Raw genomic sequence first — 13,586 nt, 5'->3', positions numbered from 1 at the left:
GGGAGACCAACGCCAGCGACATGGATAGAAGTCATACCAACGTACTTGAACGTGCTTAGAACCAATTTGCCTTTTTCTGAAGCTCAATGTATATGCAGCAGAGTATACCTTTTATATGCCCTAAGAAGCAAATTATTCACAGGGAGAAGCCGGGAGAGGCAATTAGCTGGCTGGATCTATAGACGTTGTGCACTTACTGCATCTGGATTGATGAGGGAGCTTGTAACGTGCATTAAAGCATCTAATGTTCAGGGTAATTGCTTTTACCATAGAAAGAAGAAGCAGGGCTGTAAAATAAAGGCTGTACTTACATCTTACGCTCTTTTGCAAAAAAAAAAAAAAAAGATCTTAGGTCTGAGGAGTCTGGATGTCGCTGTAAAACTCCATATAATTCTTTATGGGTCACCAGAAACATAAGCCGTCCTGTATAAAAAGACCTACTGGTAGCATCCACAGCTATAGTATAGTTTCCAGAGCGTGTCACAAATATCCATATTCCAGTACAAGCTGTGATTATAGGGGCGACTGAATGATACCGGTTGAGGCAGATGGAGCAGCATGTATATTGACAAGTTATCGTCAGCCACACAATGCCTTAGCACAGCTGAAACAGTGGGCAAAGAACAAGCCCAATGCCCGATCTAGTGCCCGAGTAGTCTGATTGGCATCAATGACGTTATTATTGGACACGTTGGTATGTGGGGATGGTAGGTGGATGCTATCAGGCTGTGTGCGCCCATCTCCTGATCACATTGACAAACACCAGTGATTGTGGAAGTGGCCCGGTAGTATGACAGCTAGGTGTCTGGCCAGGATGAGCATCGTACAGTCCGGTGGTAGACCTTACCGGGCCATGTTAATGATCTGATTGGTTGCTTTTCAATCCTTACGCATTAGATGCTCTGCGTGGATCTTTGGGCCTCGGGGTAGGTTTGGGGTTTGTTCTGAATCTACTTGGTCTTGGGTTAGATCTTGGGTGAAGTCTTGGCGTAGATTCGCTTTTAGTTCTGAGGTTGGGTAATATTAGGGCTCTGTGACCCATAACAGATTTAGAAATGGATCTATGCCCCTCCTATTTAATGTGGCCCCTGCCTGGGCATTTTAGGAGCATATGATTCAAGCAACTCATTTGATCATTTAAACTCTCCTCTTTTTGGGCCTCAGCTAGAACCTCTTTGTGGTTCTCTACTTATAGGTCTATTGGTGGATTACCTGTCCTATCGGGTACAGGGAAAATGCCCCTTTTGCCCATGTGTTAAAACATTTGTATCTGCGAATGCTGCCCGATGCCTTTTGCTATTAGATGTACTTGCATTTTCATGTCCGTGGGGCTGTCATTATTGCAGAAAAATGGCTTTATGCATGTTCCACTCCATAACCGGTGCCTTTGTTGGGTTTGCAGAGGGATGCCCCGGCCTGTGCAACGGAAACGGCAGGTGCACGCTGGACATGAACGGCTGGAACTGCGTCTGCCAGCTGGGGTGGAGAGGAGCTGGATGTGACACCTCCATGGAAACCGCCTGCAGCGACAGCAAGGACAACGATGCCGGTAAGCACAGTGCTCGGAAAAGCGTTCTTATCACCGTAATTATGTGGAGATCTTGTCACCCGTCCATTCTTGTGATGGGGTAATTGCAGGACGCGCTTGGACAGCGGTGCAATTATTTGGAAAGATCGGTAAATAAAGAATACTTGCAGGTAATGCTCGTCATTAGTTCCCCCTATAATTATCAACAGAATCCGTTCAGTACAATCAGAGGGGTCACTTCCAGCAAAAGGAAAACATGGCAGTATAAGTGCGGCAATGTGGGGCCTGCAGACTGCCCAGCTCTATCTGTGTGTAATGAAGTGACGGCTTAGTACATAGAGCTTCAAATAAACACATCGCTTACAGAAATGCAGGTTCCCCCTCCACAAGTCCATTAACACTTCTCATTCCGGACCTCCCGTGCTACATTTAATGGAAGGTTGATGATTTACAATGTTTTATATTGCGCAGGGTTAGGACGTATCCAGAAGGATAGTAATACATTAGAGAGAAGGGCAACTAAAATGGTGCAAGGCCTACACCACAAAACGTACCAGGAAAGACTAAAAGATCTTAATATGTATAGTTTGGAGCAGAGAAGGGAAAGGGGGGACATGATAGAAACGATCAAATATATAAAGGGTTTTAACAAGGTAAAGGAAGGAGACATTCTTCAAAGAAAGAGAAGTATTAGAACAAGAGGACATGTTCTGAGACTGGAGGGTGGTAGGTTCAGGGGTAATTTGAGGAAAAATTACTTCACAGAAAGGGTGCTGGACAAGTGGAATAGCCTCCCGTCAGAGGTGGTAGAGGCTAAGACAGTAGAGCAATTTAAACATGCATAGGATAGACATAAGGATATCCTTCAGAAGAAGTAAGGACCAATAAGGGTTGAGGTAATAATATGTTTAAAAATGGGGCAGACTAGATGGACCAAGTGGCTCTTATCTGCCGTCAAATTCTATGTTTCTATGTTTCTAAATGCGTTGTTTAGTTATCATTTTTATAAGTCACCATTTGTTTTTACCTCGTCAGGGCAGGTTTCCGTCAGTGGAGGCCATTCATTTATGGACGTGTAAAAAAAAAAACGCACCGGGAAGTGAGATGTCCTAAAGTAACATAGGTGATTAGGATGAAGCAGTTTTTCCCAATCTCTGTCCTGAAGGCATCCTAGCAGTCCAGGTTTTAAGGATTATGCTTAAGCTAAAGTGAGAGTTTTAGAAGTGAGTTTTAGAAGAGATGTTGCCCATAGCAACCAGTCAGATTTTAGCTTTTATCTTCTAGAAGGTGCTAATTAAATGTTAAGTAGAATCTGATTGGTTGCTATGGGGAACATCTCTTTTTTAAAACTAATTTCTAAAACTCTCACTTTAGTAAATTTACCCCTTAGAGTCTGCTTCAGCGCAATGGCGATTACTGCCGCAGAACGAGCGATTGTTTGCCATCGCACATGTGTATAAGCAGCACTGCACGTGCGCAGCGATTGCATTGCGATTACGGGCACAAAGTGGAATCTATCACTAATTGAGCGACAGGCTGTCAGCATCCGGGGGTGGTTGGAAAAACGTGTTTCATCATCTGTGCACAAGCATGGATATCCTTAAAACCTGGACTGTTAGGGTGCCCCGAGGTTTAGGAAACTTTCATCTTTTATCCTATGAAACCCCAATTGGTCTGGAAGAGGAAATACAACCTAGTGCAGAGTGATATACCCCCTATACTGACCATGGGATAATTCCTTCGTTCAGGACACTACTTGGTACGCGTGTGAGGAGAAGTTTGAACCTTCCCAGTCTCTATGGTCTGCCAGTATCCGTTCTTCTGGGAGATCTTTCCATTTATGCAGCTGGAGGTGAATCCCTGTGCCTCCACTCAGACGGTATGCTGCAGTCGGGATGCCGGCGATCTAAATGCCGACCGTCGGCATCCCGACTGTCTAATCCCGGCAATGATCTAATGATAGGCGTTGAAATCCCGACGCCTGTCATTTTGCCTAAGGGGGATAGGTTAGTTAGTACTTACCTTAGCGTCTGTCCGGGTCTTTGCTGGTGCCGTCTTTCGGCGTCGGGATTTGAATTGTCGGACATGTGTCCGGCGGTAAATCATACTGATCCTCGGGATGCCGACAATCTAAATGCCGACTGTCGGCATCCGACTGTCTAATCTCAGCAAGAGTCTAATGACACGCGTCGAAATCCCGACGCCTGTCATTTTACCTACGCCGAGAGCCTGACGCCCAGCACCCCGATTGAAGATGAGTCGGGCACTGGGCGCGGACAGCCGTGGGGGGGAGGGTAGTTTAGGGGCTCCCAGGGGGGGACTTGGGGTTAGGTTTAGGCTGCAGGGAAGGGGGGGTTAGGTTTAGGCACTTGGGGGGGGAGGTTAGGGTTAGGCACCCCTAAGGGAGGGGGGAGTTAGGTTTAGGCACTTGGGGGGGGGGGGGGGGGTTAGGGTTAGGCACCCCTAAGGGAGGGGGGAGTTAGGTTTAGGCACTTGGGGGGGGGTTAGGGTTAGGCACCCCTAAGGGAGGGGGGAGTTAGGTTAGCTAGTACTTACCTTAACTACTGTCGGGATCTTCACTGGTGCCGGTCTTCCGGCGTTGGGATTTGAACCGCCGATCCCACTCTGACGGGGGGGGGGGGAACCTCACGTCCTATGGGGTAAATACTGCATTCATGAGAGCTAGTTGCAGCCATGTGGGTTTGCAAATTTAGACATACAAGTTGCCCATGTAATATCATTCTCCTGCATTCAGTCTATTTATCATCCAGGCATATTTGATGTCATCTATCGTGGTACCCTCTTGTTAATTAGCCCTGACACTATAAAATGCAGCAATCTTCTGCAAACAGCAACTGACAAGAATATTTAGCTTAATAAATAAGCGCCCAGGTCGTTGTGTGAAGACAATTATTACTCTACATGAAGTGTCACTTGACCCTGCAGGATCCCCCCCCCCAATACACACACACACACACCCTATAACAGCCGCCGTCTTGTAGCACTATAAGCATGGGAACAGATCAGACTCTTCTTCAACCATTGAATATGCAAAGTGACGACTCCAGTAATCCTGCTCTCTGTCTGACACCGACATGACTTGAGTCACAAAGTAGGATTAGTGTAAGTGCCGCCATCATAAAGCAGGAGATTTTCGTAATTGGCATCATAAAATAGGATTTTTCACCCAACGGTCTCTGCTCTATAAAGATACTGTATTTCTCCAACATTACAATCACATATCACCCGTGTCAGGAGGGAACGTCACGCATGGTTTTACCCCGTAAAGTGCCGACTTTATGCTGATAAAAATTGTTATCGCTCCTGCTTGATTGTGACATGACGATGCACGTTTTACAGACACTAATGGGTAAATTTATTAAGGGTCGAGTTTGTGTGAGTTTGCAAACTAACGTGAGTTTAGGCATTTTTTTTCATCTCACAAATTTACTAAAGACAAACTCGAGTGAGTTTGAAGTGAGTTCTCTTTTTTTCACTGTAAAAATTCGTGTGAGTTTGCAAACTCGAAAAAACTCACCATCGGCCAAAATAGGAAATACTTTAGATGAAAATGATGCAACTCGCAAATTTACTAAGATTCGAGTTTCCAATCTCGTGTGAGATTGTAGCAAACTCACTGTGAAATAGAAGTTTTAAACACTCACCTCCTGAGCCACGAGTTTGGCTGAAACATACACAAATCATAGTGATTTGTGTATGTTTTTTTTTTTTAAACTTGTTTAAGTAGGGTTATTTATTTATTTATTTTTTGTTAAATGACGTGAGGTCCCCCCCAAAAGACTAACCAGCCCCGGACTTGCCAGCCTGTCCTGGTACCAAAAATTACGGGGAGCAAAACGAGTAGGGATCCATCGTAAATTAAAGTACCAGCACCAGACTGCAGGGCCAGTCCTGGTTTTAATTATAGGGGTAAAAAATTTGCGTAAGGGTACCCCTAAAATTAAAACCAGCACTGGACCCTTTCTAGAGGGGGGCTGATGCCACAGTCAAGGGGTGCCCTTTCACCGGGCCCCCCAGCATCAGTCCTGACCGCTAGTCATTCCAGGGAGTTGGGGACCCCTCCAATAAAGGGGACCCCCCCTCCAGGGCACCACTGGCCTAGGCTGAGAACCCGGGGCTATCCCCACCACCCCTGGGCGGTGGGTTGATAGTGTAGTGCTTGAGCTATAATTTTTGTCGGGCGGCCAGCCAATCAGTGGTGGCTTCCATTAGCGGCCGCTCATTGGCTGGAACCCACATGGAGGAGCCACTCATTGGCTAAGCCCACGCCGGGCCCAGCCAATGAGCGGTCGCTAATGAAAGCCGCTGATTGGCTTGCCGCCCCAGCACTAATGATTGCTCAAGCCCGGAGCTGTCATTAGCGATACTGTAACAATATGCTGTAGTGTCTTGTTACAGTGTCTCCGGTGCCCTCTTTGGAATACTGCAGAGAACATCGTGGGACAAAAGGTGAGTATTGGATCTTTTTTTTACAGGTACAGCCATTGGATACTTTACGTTGAGAAGGGGACGTGAACATATGAGAGCAGGTGAGTGTGTGTGTGTATGTATGTATGTAATAAAACTTTATTTTCACGGTGTGTGTCTTGTTTTTTTTTTTTACACATTTCGTTACAGGTACCAGTGGCCCCTTAATGCCCCGCATGCTGGTACTTGTGGTTCTCAAAGTACCAGCATGCGGGGGAGGCTTGCTGGGACCTGCAGTTCTACTGTAAAGACAATGTTGTTAATTACATTTTTAACACTACACCTACACTATCAACTAGCCACCCACCGCCCAGGGGTGGCAGGGATAGCCCCGAGTTATCAGCCTAGGCCAGGGGTGCCCCGGAGAGTGTGTCCCCTTTATTGGAGGGGTCCTCAACTCCCCAGGGATCCCTGGCCTGGGCTGACTAGCGGTCAGGGCTGATACTGCGGCTGGGGGGCCCGGTGAAAGGGCACCCATGGCTGTGACACCCCCGCTAGAAAGGGTCCAGTGCTGGTTTTCATTTTAGGGGTACCTCTATGCAAATTTTTTACCCCTATAATTAAAACCAGGACTGGCCCTGCAGCCTGGTGCTGGTACCTAATTTACGTTGGAACCCTACTCGTTTTGTTCCCCGTAATTTTAGGTACCAGAACAGGCTGGCAAGTCCGGGGCTGGTTAAGCTTTAGGGGGGGGGACCTTATGTAATTAAAAAAAAAAAAAGATTTAACCTGTTTTTTACAGGTCTTAACACACAAGCAGCTTACACATATCTCACTGATATGTGCAGGCTGCTTGCTCAGGTGAGTTTGTAAGAGAGAAAACACTGCAATCTTGGGTGAGTAATCGCCTCTAAACTCTCCTCTGAACTCTCCTCTGAACTCTCCTCTGAACTCTCCTCTGAACTCGCCTCTGAACTCGCCTCTGAACTCTCCTCTGAACTCTCCTCTGAACTCTCCTCTGAACTCGCATCTAAACTCTCCTCTGAACTCGCATCTAAACTCGCCTCTAAACTTGCAATTTGCAAGAAAAAACTTGATCTGCTTCACCATCGAAAAACTAACTTTCAGTTAAACTCACTTCTTAGTAAATGTGCGAGTTTGATAAGGGCAAACTCACCCGAGTTTTGGTGAAGCAAAGTGAGTTTAAAAACTAAGAAACTCGACAGTGATCCTGTCAGTTTCCACACAACGGAGGCAGACATTTTATGGGTGACTGAGGCGTGAGGCGGTGTAAACCTCATGTCTCAGCGATGCTCCTAGTGCTTAGTTCATCATGGATGAATGGCTGCTCCCTCCTTTACTATTGGTTATCCCCACTTTGTTTAAGCAATGGGTGCAAATTACTGTCAAGCACTGGTCCTGATATTTGTCATGCAAAGTCCACTAAGGGCTGTGGGAGATATTTGCCACTGCAGAATGTACGCTTTACAATGACCCCCACGCCACTGTAATAAAAAATTAAATGCTTAATGCTTTTTCCTGGGTAATTCCTGTCACATGCCTACACCCTTCCCCCCTATATTTTGTCTTGAGTTTTTTTTTGTAGTATAGGAATAGTTTGTCCTTGAGTCTGATGGTATATTAGGGCACAAAATGACCGCCCCTATGAGAGTAGGCAACAGTAAGACTTTCATTGAAAGAAAGTAATGTAATTTTATATTATCTATATATATATATATATATATATATAACAATTATAGCTATCAATACAGGTTTATTTGTTGCGGTGCTCTGTCTAGCAGAGATTACAACTCATATAAGAGTTTATTTAGTCCTGTACAAATCATCAGCTGCCGGAACTCCTTTCTTCCTTCTCCCAATTGCCCTTGAAAGCAGTTTCACCCTGCATGTTGCATAGTATGCCGGTGTATCTAGCACCTCGGCTCCTGGTGCTACGCAGGGAAGGATTTTCTTCTAACAGCTAAGTGAATCTTCAAGCATTCGCCAAGTTTACCACTGACGGCGCTTGGCAAGAGCTAAAAAAAATCTCTGCATCACATCATCCACCGAACTCTAGTAACATGCTGGACCCTGGTATCCATTCAGAGTGTTAAATTAAAGCAATTGATGTGATTTGTTACATTGGGACAGTCTTCTAATGAAATGGGAATTATGTGCAGTAAACTTTCTGGTTCTGCTCAGAACTTGGTAAAACCTCCTTTCCCAAAAATGCACAAACGAGCTATTCTGCTTTTACAGTAACTTTCTGAATCGGCACGCTGTCCGTGTACAGGGCAATAACCCGCCAGGTAACAGGTGATGTCTGCCTTTTGCCTTCCAGATGGGTTGGCTGACTGTATGGATCCCGACTGCTGCCTCCAGCAAACTTGTCACACAAACGCCTTGTGCCTGGGATCTCCGGACCCTCTGGATATTATACAAGAAACGCAAGCTCCTGTGTCCCAGCAGAACCTGCAGTCCTTCTATCACAGGATTAAGTTCCTAATAGGCCGGGACAGCACACACTTCATTCCCGGAGAGAATCCTTTCGATGGAGGGTGAGTCAATACTTTTATAATTATATTATTTCCCTCTTGTGTGGGGCACAAAAATCATTTCGCTGCCAATGAAGACCATCTACCCTACATGTATTCCTCTAACCGATAGTGGGCCTCATTAATCAATGACTTTATCATTTAGGGGTCTAGTTACTAAGCAGTGTTAGGAGACAGAGTGAAAAGTGATAAGAAAGTGATAAGGTGCCAGCCAATCCGCTCCCAACTGTCATTTTTCAAACACAGCCTGTGAGATGACAGTTGGGAGCTGATTGGCTGGCACCTTATCACTTTCTTATCACTTTTCACTCTGTCTCCTAACACTGCTTAGTAAATACACCCCTTAGTGATCAAACCCATTGCGTATGATAAATGGTGCTCCAGCCAATCAGCTCCCAACTGGCATCTGTTGGAAAAATGACACTTCAGAACTGATTGGCTGGAGCACCATTTATCATTCGCAATGGGTCTTATCACTCGTTGCGAATGATAAATCTCATTGATAAATAAGGCCCGGTTTAGGCAAAACAGTAAAGCACTGCGATCGGCAGTATAGGGTGTGTAGGTAATATTACATTAGTGATGAGCGGTTCGGATTCTGAGGAATCCGAACCGCTCCGAACAGGTGGAATCCGAGTCCACCCGAACGCAAGTTCGGGTGTTCCCGCCTGACTCGGATTCCACCTCGAGGCCGAACGTCACCCGTCCGGCGTCGGATTCTCGCGAGAGCCGAGTGACGTTCGGCCTCAATAAAAAGGCGCGGCGCCCGGCAGTCGGCGCCATTTCTCGCGTGACGCGTAGTTAGGTAGTTAGCTAGTGCGCTGTCTGTTCTAGTGTTAGATAGATTAGAGTAGGCAGTGCTCTGTGACTTTACTGGGCATAAGCCCTTGTGTGTGCTCCGTGACTGGGCATAATAAGCCCACTGTGTGTATGTGTACTCTACTACTCACTGTATTATACAAGCTCCGTGACAACTGACAGGGCATAGCCCACTGAGTGTATTATACAAGCTCCGTGACAGGGCATAGCCCACTGAGTATTATACAAGCTCCTTGACAGGGCATATCCCACTGTGTCTATTATACAAGCTCTGTGACAGGGCATAGCCCACTGTGTCTATTATACAAGCTCCGTGACAGGGCATAAGCCCACTGAGTGTATTATACAAGCTCCGTGACAGGGCATAAGCCCACTGAGTATTATACAAGCTCCGTGACAGGGCATAGCCCACTGAGTGTATTATACAAGCTCCGTGACAGGGCATAGCCCACTGAGTATTATACAAGCTCCTTGACAGGGCATAGCCCACTGTGTCTATTATACAAGCTCTGTGACAGGGCATAGCCCACTGTGTCTATTATACAAGCTCCGTGACAGGGCATAGCCCACTGAGTGTATTATACAAGCTCCGTGACAGGGCATAGCCCACTGTGTCTATTATACAAGCTCCGTGACAGGGCATAAACCCACTGAGTATTATACAAGCTCCGTGACAGGGCATAGCCCACTGTGTCTATTATACAAGCTCCGTGACAGGGCATAAACCCACTGAGTATTATACAAGCTCCGTGACAGGGCATAGCCTACTGTGTATATTATACAAGCTCCGTGACAGGGCATAGCCCACTGAGTGTATTATACAAGCTCCGTGACAGGGCATAAGCCCACTGAGTATTATACAAGCTCCGTGACAGGGCATAAGCCCACTGAGTATTATACAAGCTCCGTGACAGGGCATAGCCCACTGTGTCTATTATACAAGCTCCGTGACAGGGCATAGCCCACTGAGTGTATTATACAAGCTCCGTGACAGGGCATAAGCCCACTGAGTATTATACAAGCTCCGTGACAGGGCATAAGCCCACTGTGTCTATTATACAAGCTCTGTGACAGGGCATAAGCCCACTGTGTCTATTATACAAGCTCCGTGACAGGGCATAGCCCACTGAGTCTATTATACAAGCTCCGTGACAGGGCATAAGCCCACTGAGTATTATACAAGCTTCGTGACAGGGCATAGCCCACTGAGTGTATTATACAAGCTCCGTGACAGGGCATAGCCCACTGTGTCTATTATACAAGCTCCGTGACAGGGCATAAGCCCACTGAGTATTATACAAGCTCCGTGACAGGGCATAGCCCACTGAGTGTATTATACAAGCTCCGTGACAGGGCATAGCCCACTGTGTCTATTATACAAGCTCCGTGACAGGGCATAAGCCCACTGAGTATTATACAAGCTCCGTGACAGGGCATAGCCCACTGTGTCTATTATACAAGCTCCGTGAAAGGGCATAGCCCACTGTGTGTATACAAGCTCTGTGACTCAAGTTCATAGTGATAAAGTAATATGGATCACGAGAATGAACTGAGAGGAGAGCAGAAACAACATGTAAATGCTAGCATTGCAGCGGCTGGAAGTCCATCACTTTTATCTAAAGCTGATGCTCAAGGGTGTAGAGGCTTTAAAACCTTAGGGAACCTGAAATCAAAAAATTTAGATTTTACAGGGGTAAAGACAAAAAAAAAACCTCTAAAGACTACTACTTTTGCAGAGAAACAGAAAATTGGCAACATACCATTCACCACACGTAGCGGCAAGGAAAGACTCAGGCTTTGCCCTTTATTTTTGAGTGGTGGTTCTGCAGCTGTCAGTGAGGCATCTTGTGCCTCTCGTGATGATAAAAGACCTTTTCAATCAGACTATAGAAGTGTGAAAAAATTTAAAACCAATAAGGCAGTCGAACAAACTGTGTTTTTTGAAACACAAATGTCAGAAATCCCTGAGGAGAGTCTAAGTGGGTCCACAAGTGGCATTTCTATGTGTAAGCCTGACCTTTCAGAGAAGCCGCCCTCCACAGTTTCTTTTCCATATGTAGTTGTGGGGATGAGCAGTATTGCCGAGGACATAGAAATTGAGGATGCCACCGTGGAATTGCAAGAGGATGAGAGGAATATATGTGCAGCTGATGCTGGCACTAATGAGGATGTTGAGGATGAGGATATTATTTGTATAAGTCAGGCACCAGTGGAAGCAGCTCTTGACCAAGATAAGAAGGCCATTGCCATGCCTGGGCATAGAACCAAGAAATCCACATCTTTTGTGTGGAATTACTTTTACCCAAACCCTGACAACGTTTGTCAAGCCATTTGTAGCCTCTGTGAGACCACAGTTAGTAGAGGTAGGGACGTTAAACATCTAGGAACCTCTACGCTATTACGTCATCTGCAGCGAGCTCATGACAGGTGTTTGATAACAGAAACTACTGCAAAAAAAATAACAACAAGCAGTCCAGCATTAGCTAGATGCCTTCTCTCTACTAAATCCCAGCACCTGCAATCTCCGCCGACAACACCTTCCTCCTCAATATCCTCAGGAATGATCAGTGGTAGTACAACATCCAATTTATTAGTGCTAAGTCACGGTGACTCCTCCAATTTCCAGGACACCTCAGAAGAAACTGAATCTTTGAGCGCTAGGCCTGCTGCTGCTGCTGCTGGTGGATCTTCATCCCAGAAGTGGACAAAGAAGACTACTAGTAGTATACCAAAAAAACAATTGACTGTTAAAGAATCTCTTGCAAGGGGAAGCAAGTATGACAGCTCTCACCCTGTCGCACAGCGGATCACTGACGCCATGACAGCTATGCTAATATTAGATCTGCGTCCAATATCCTCAATTAATGCAGTGGGATTTACACAGCTAGTTGAGGTCATGTGTCCCCGGTACCAAATTCCATCTCGGTTTCATTTTACCCGAAAAGCCATTCCTCGGCTGTACCAGGACGTTAAACAGAACCTAATTATTGGTCTGCAAAATGCTATTGTACCCACTGTCCACTTAACCACAGATATGTGGACAAGCGGTAGTGGACAAACTAAAGATTACATGACTGTGACAGCCCACTGGGTGGGTGAATCGCCTTCAGCAGCAGCAGTATCTAACAAACAACACCAGCTCATTCAGAGGCAGGCAACTCTGTGCATCACCGGATTCAATAAGAGGCATACCGCTGACAACCTCTTAGAAAAACTAAGAGATGTCATAGAAACATGGCTTACCCCACTTGGACTCTCCTCAGGATTTGTGATTTCTGACAATGCTACAAATATAGTGAAAGCATTACAGCTGGGTGAATTCCAACACATCCCCTGTTTTGCTCACACAATAAACTTAGTGGTGCAGGGTTTTTTAAAAAACGACAGGGGCGTTCAGGAGATGCTGTCTGTGGCCCGAAAAATTTCGGGACATTTTCGGCATTCAGCAACAGCGTGCAGGAGATTGCAGCACCTGCAAGAGCAGTTTAATTTGCCCTGCCATCAACTGAAGCAAGAAGTGGTAACGAGGTGGAACTCAACCCTGTATATGCTTCAGCGGATGGAGGAGCAGCAAAAAGCCATCCATAGCTATACGACAAGCCATGACATTGGGAGAGGAGGGGGAATGTACCTTACCCCAGCACAGTGGAGAGTACTTTCTGTCTTGTGCAAGGTGCTCAAACCATTTGAAGTTGCCACTTGTGAAGTGAGTGCTGACACTGCTAGCTTGAGTAAGGTGATTCCCCTGATTTCGCTTTTGGAAAAGCAGCTGGAGAAATTGAAGGATGATATTAAACAAAGTGATTCCGCAAAGTATGCTGGACTGATAGATCAAGTCCTTTGTTCGCTTCGCCAGGATCCACGGGTGGCCAAGATCTTGAAATCTGATCATTATATTTTAGCAACCATTCTTGATCCTAGGTTCAAGTCATATGCTGTGTCTTTCTTTACAACTGACCCAGATCTTAAAAGAACCAAAGCGCTCCTGGTGAGCAAGTTGGCAGCTGAAGTGACACATGGCACTACGATGACGTCTCCTCCTTCGGTTTCTGCAGCAGCAGCCAGAAAAAAATGCACCTTTTCCAAAAGACCCAGTGGTGATGCAGATAAGTCAAGTCAACATTTTGACATCTGGTCGGGTCTAAAAGATTTGCCCAACACCAGTGACACCTCTACCGCAACTCCATCTAATACGATTACCATCCAAAGAATGGTGGAGGATTATTTTCAGGACACCATACACGTAGACATGTCAC

The 13,586-nt window shown here is 46.0% G+C and overlaps 1 protein-coding gene across 1 annotated transcript in view; it reads left to right on the top strand.

Moving 5' to 3' along the window:
* The window catches only part of TENM4 (teneurin transmembrane protein 4), a 677,831-nt gene that overhangs the window by 577,924 nt on the left and 86,321 nt on the right, over positions 1-13,586 (top strand). Inside the window, 2 exon segments of the mRNA XM_088459938.1 lie at positions 1,403-1,549; positions 8,298-8,514. Coding sequence (XP_088316064.1) covers positions 1,403-1,549; positions 8,298-8,514 — 364 coding nt within the window.

The sequence above is a fragment of the Taudactylus pleione genome, unplaced genomic scaffold, assembly GCF_031769625.1.
Source record: "Taudactylus pleione unplaced genomic scaffold, aTauple2 ptg000954l, whole genome shotgun sequence".
NCBI classification, from domain to species: domain Eukaryota; kingdom Metazoa; phylum Chordata; class Amphibia; order Anura; family Myobatrachidae; genus Taudactylus; species Taudactylus pleione.
Note: the sequence above shows the minus strand (reverse complement) of the source record. Positions and strands in the feature narration are given on the sequence as shown.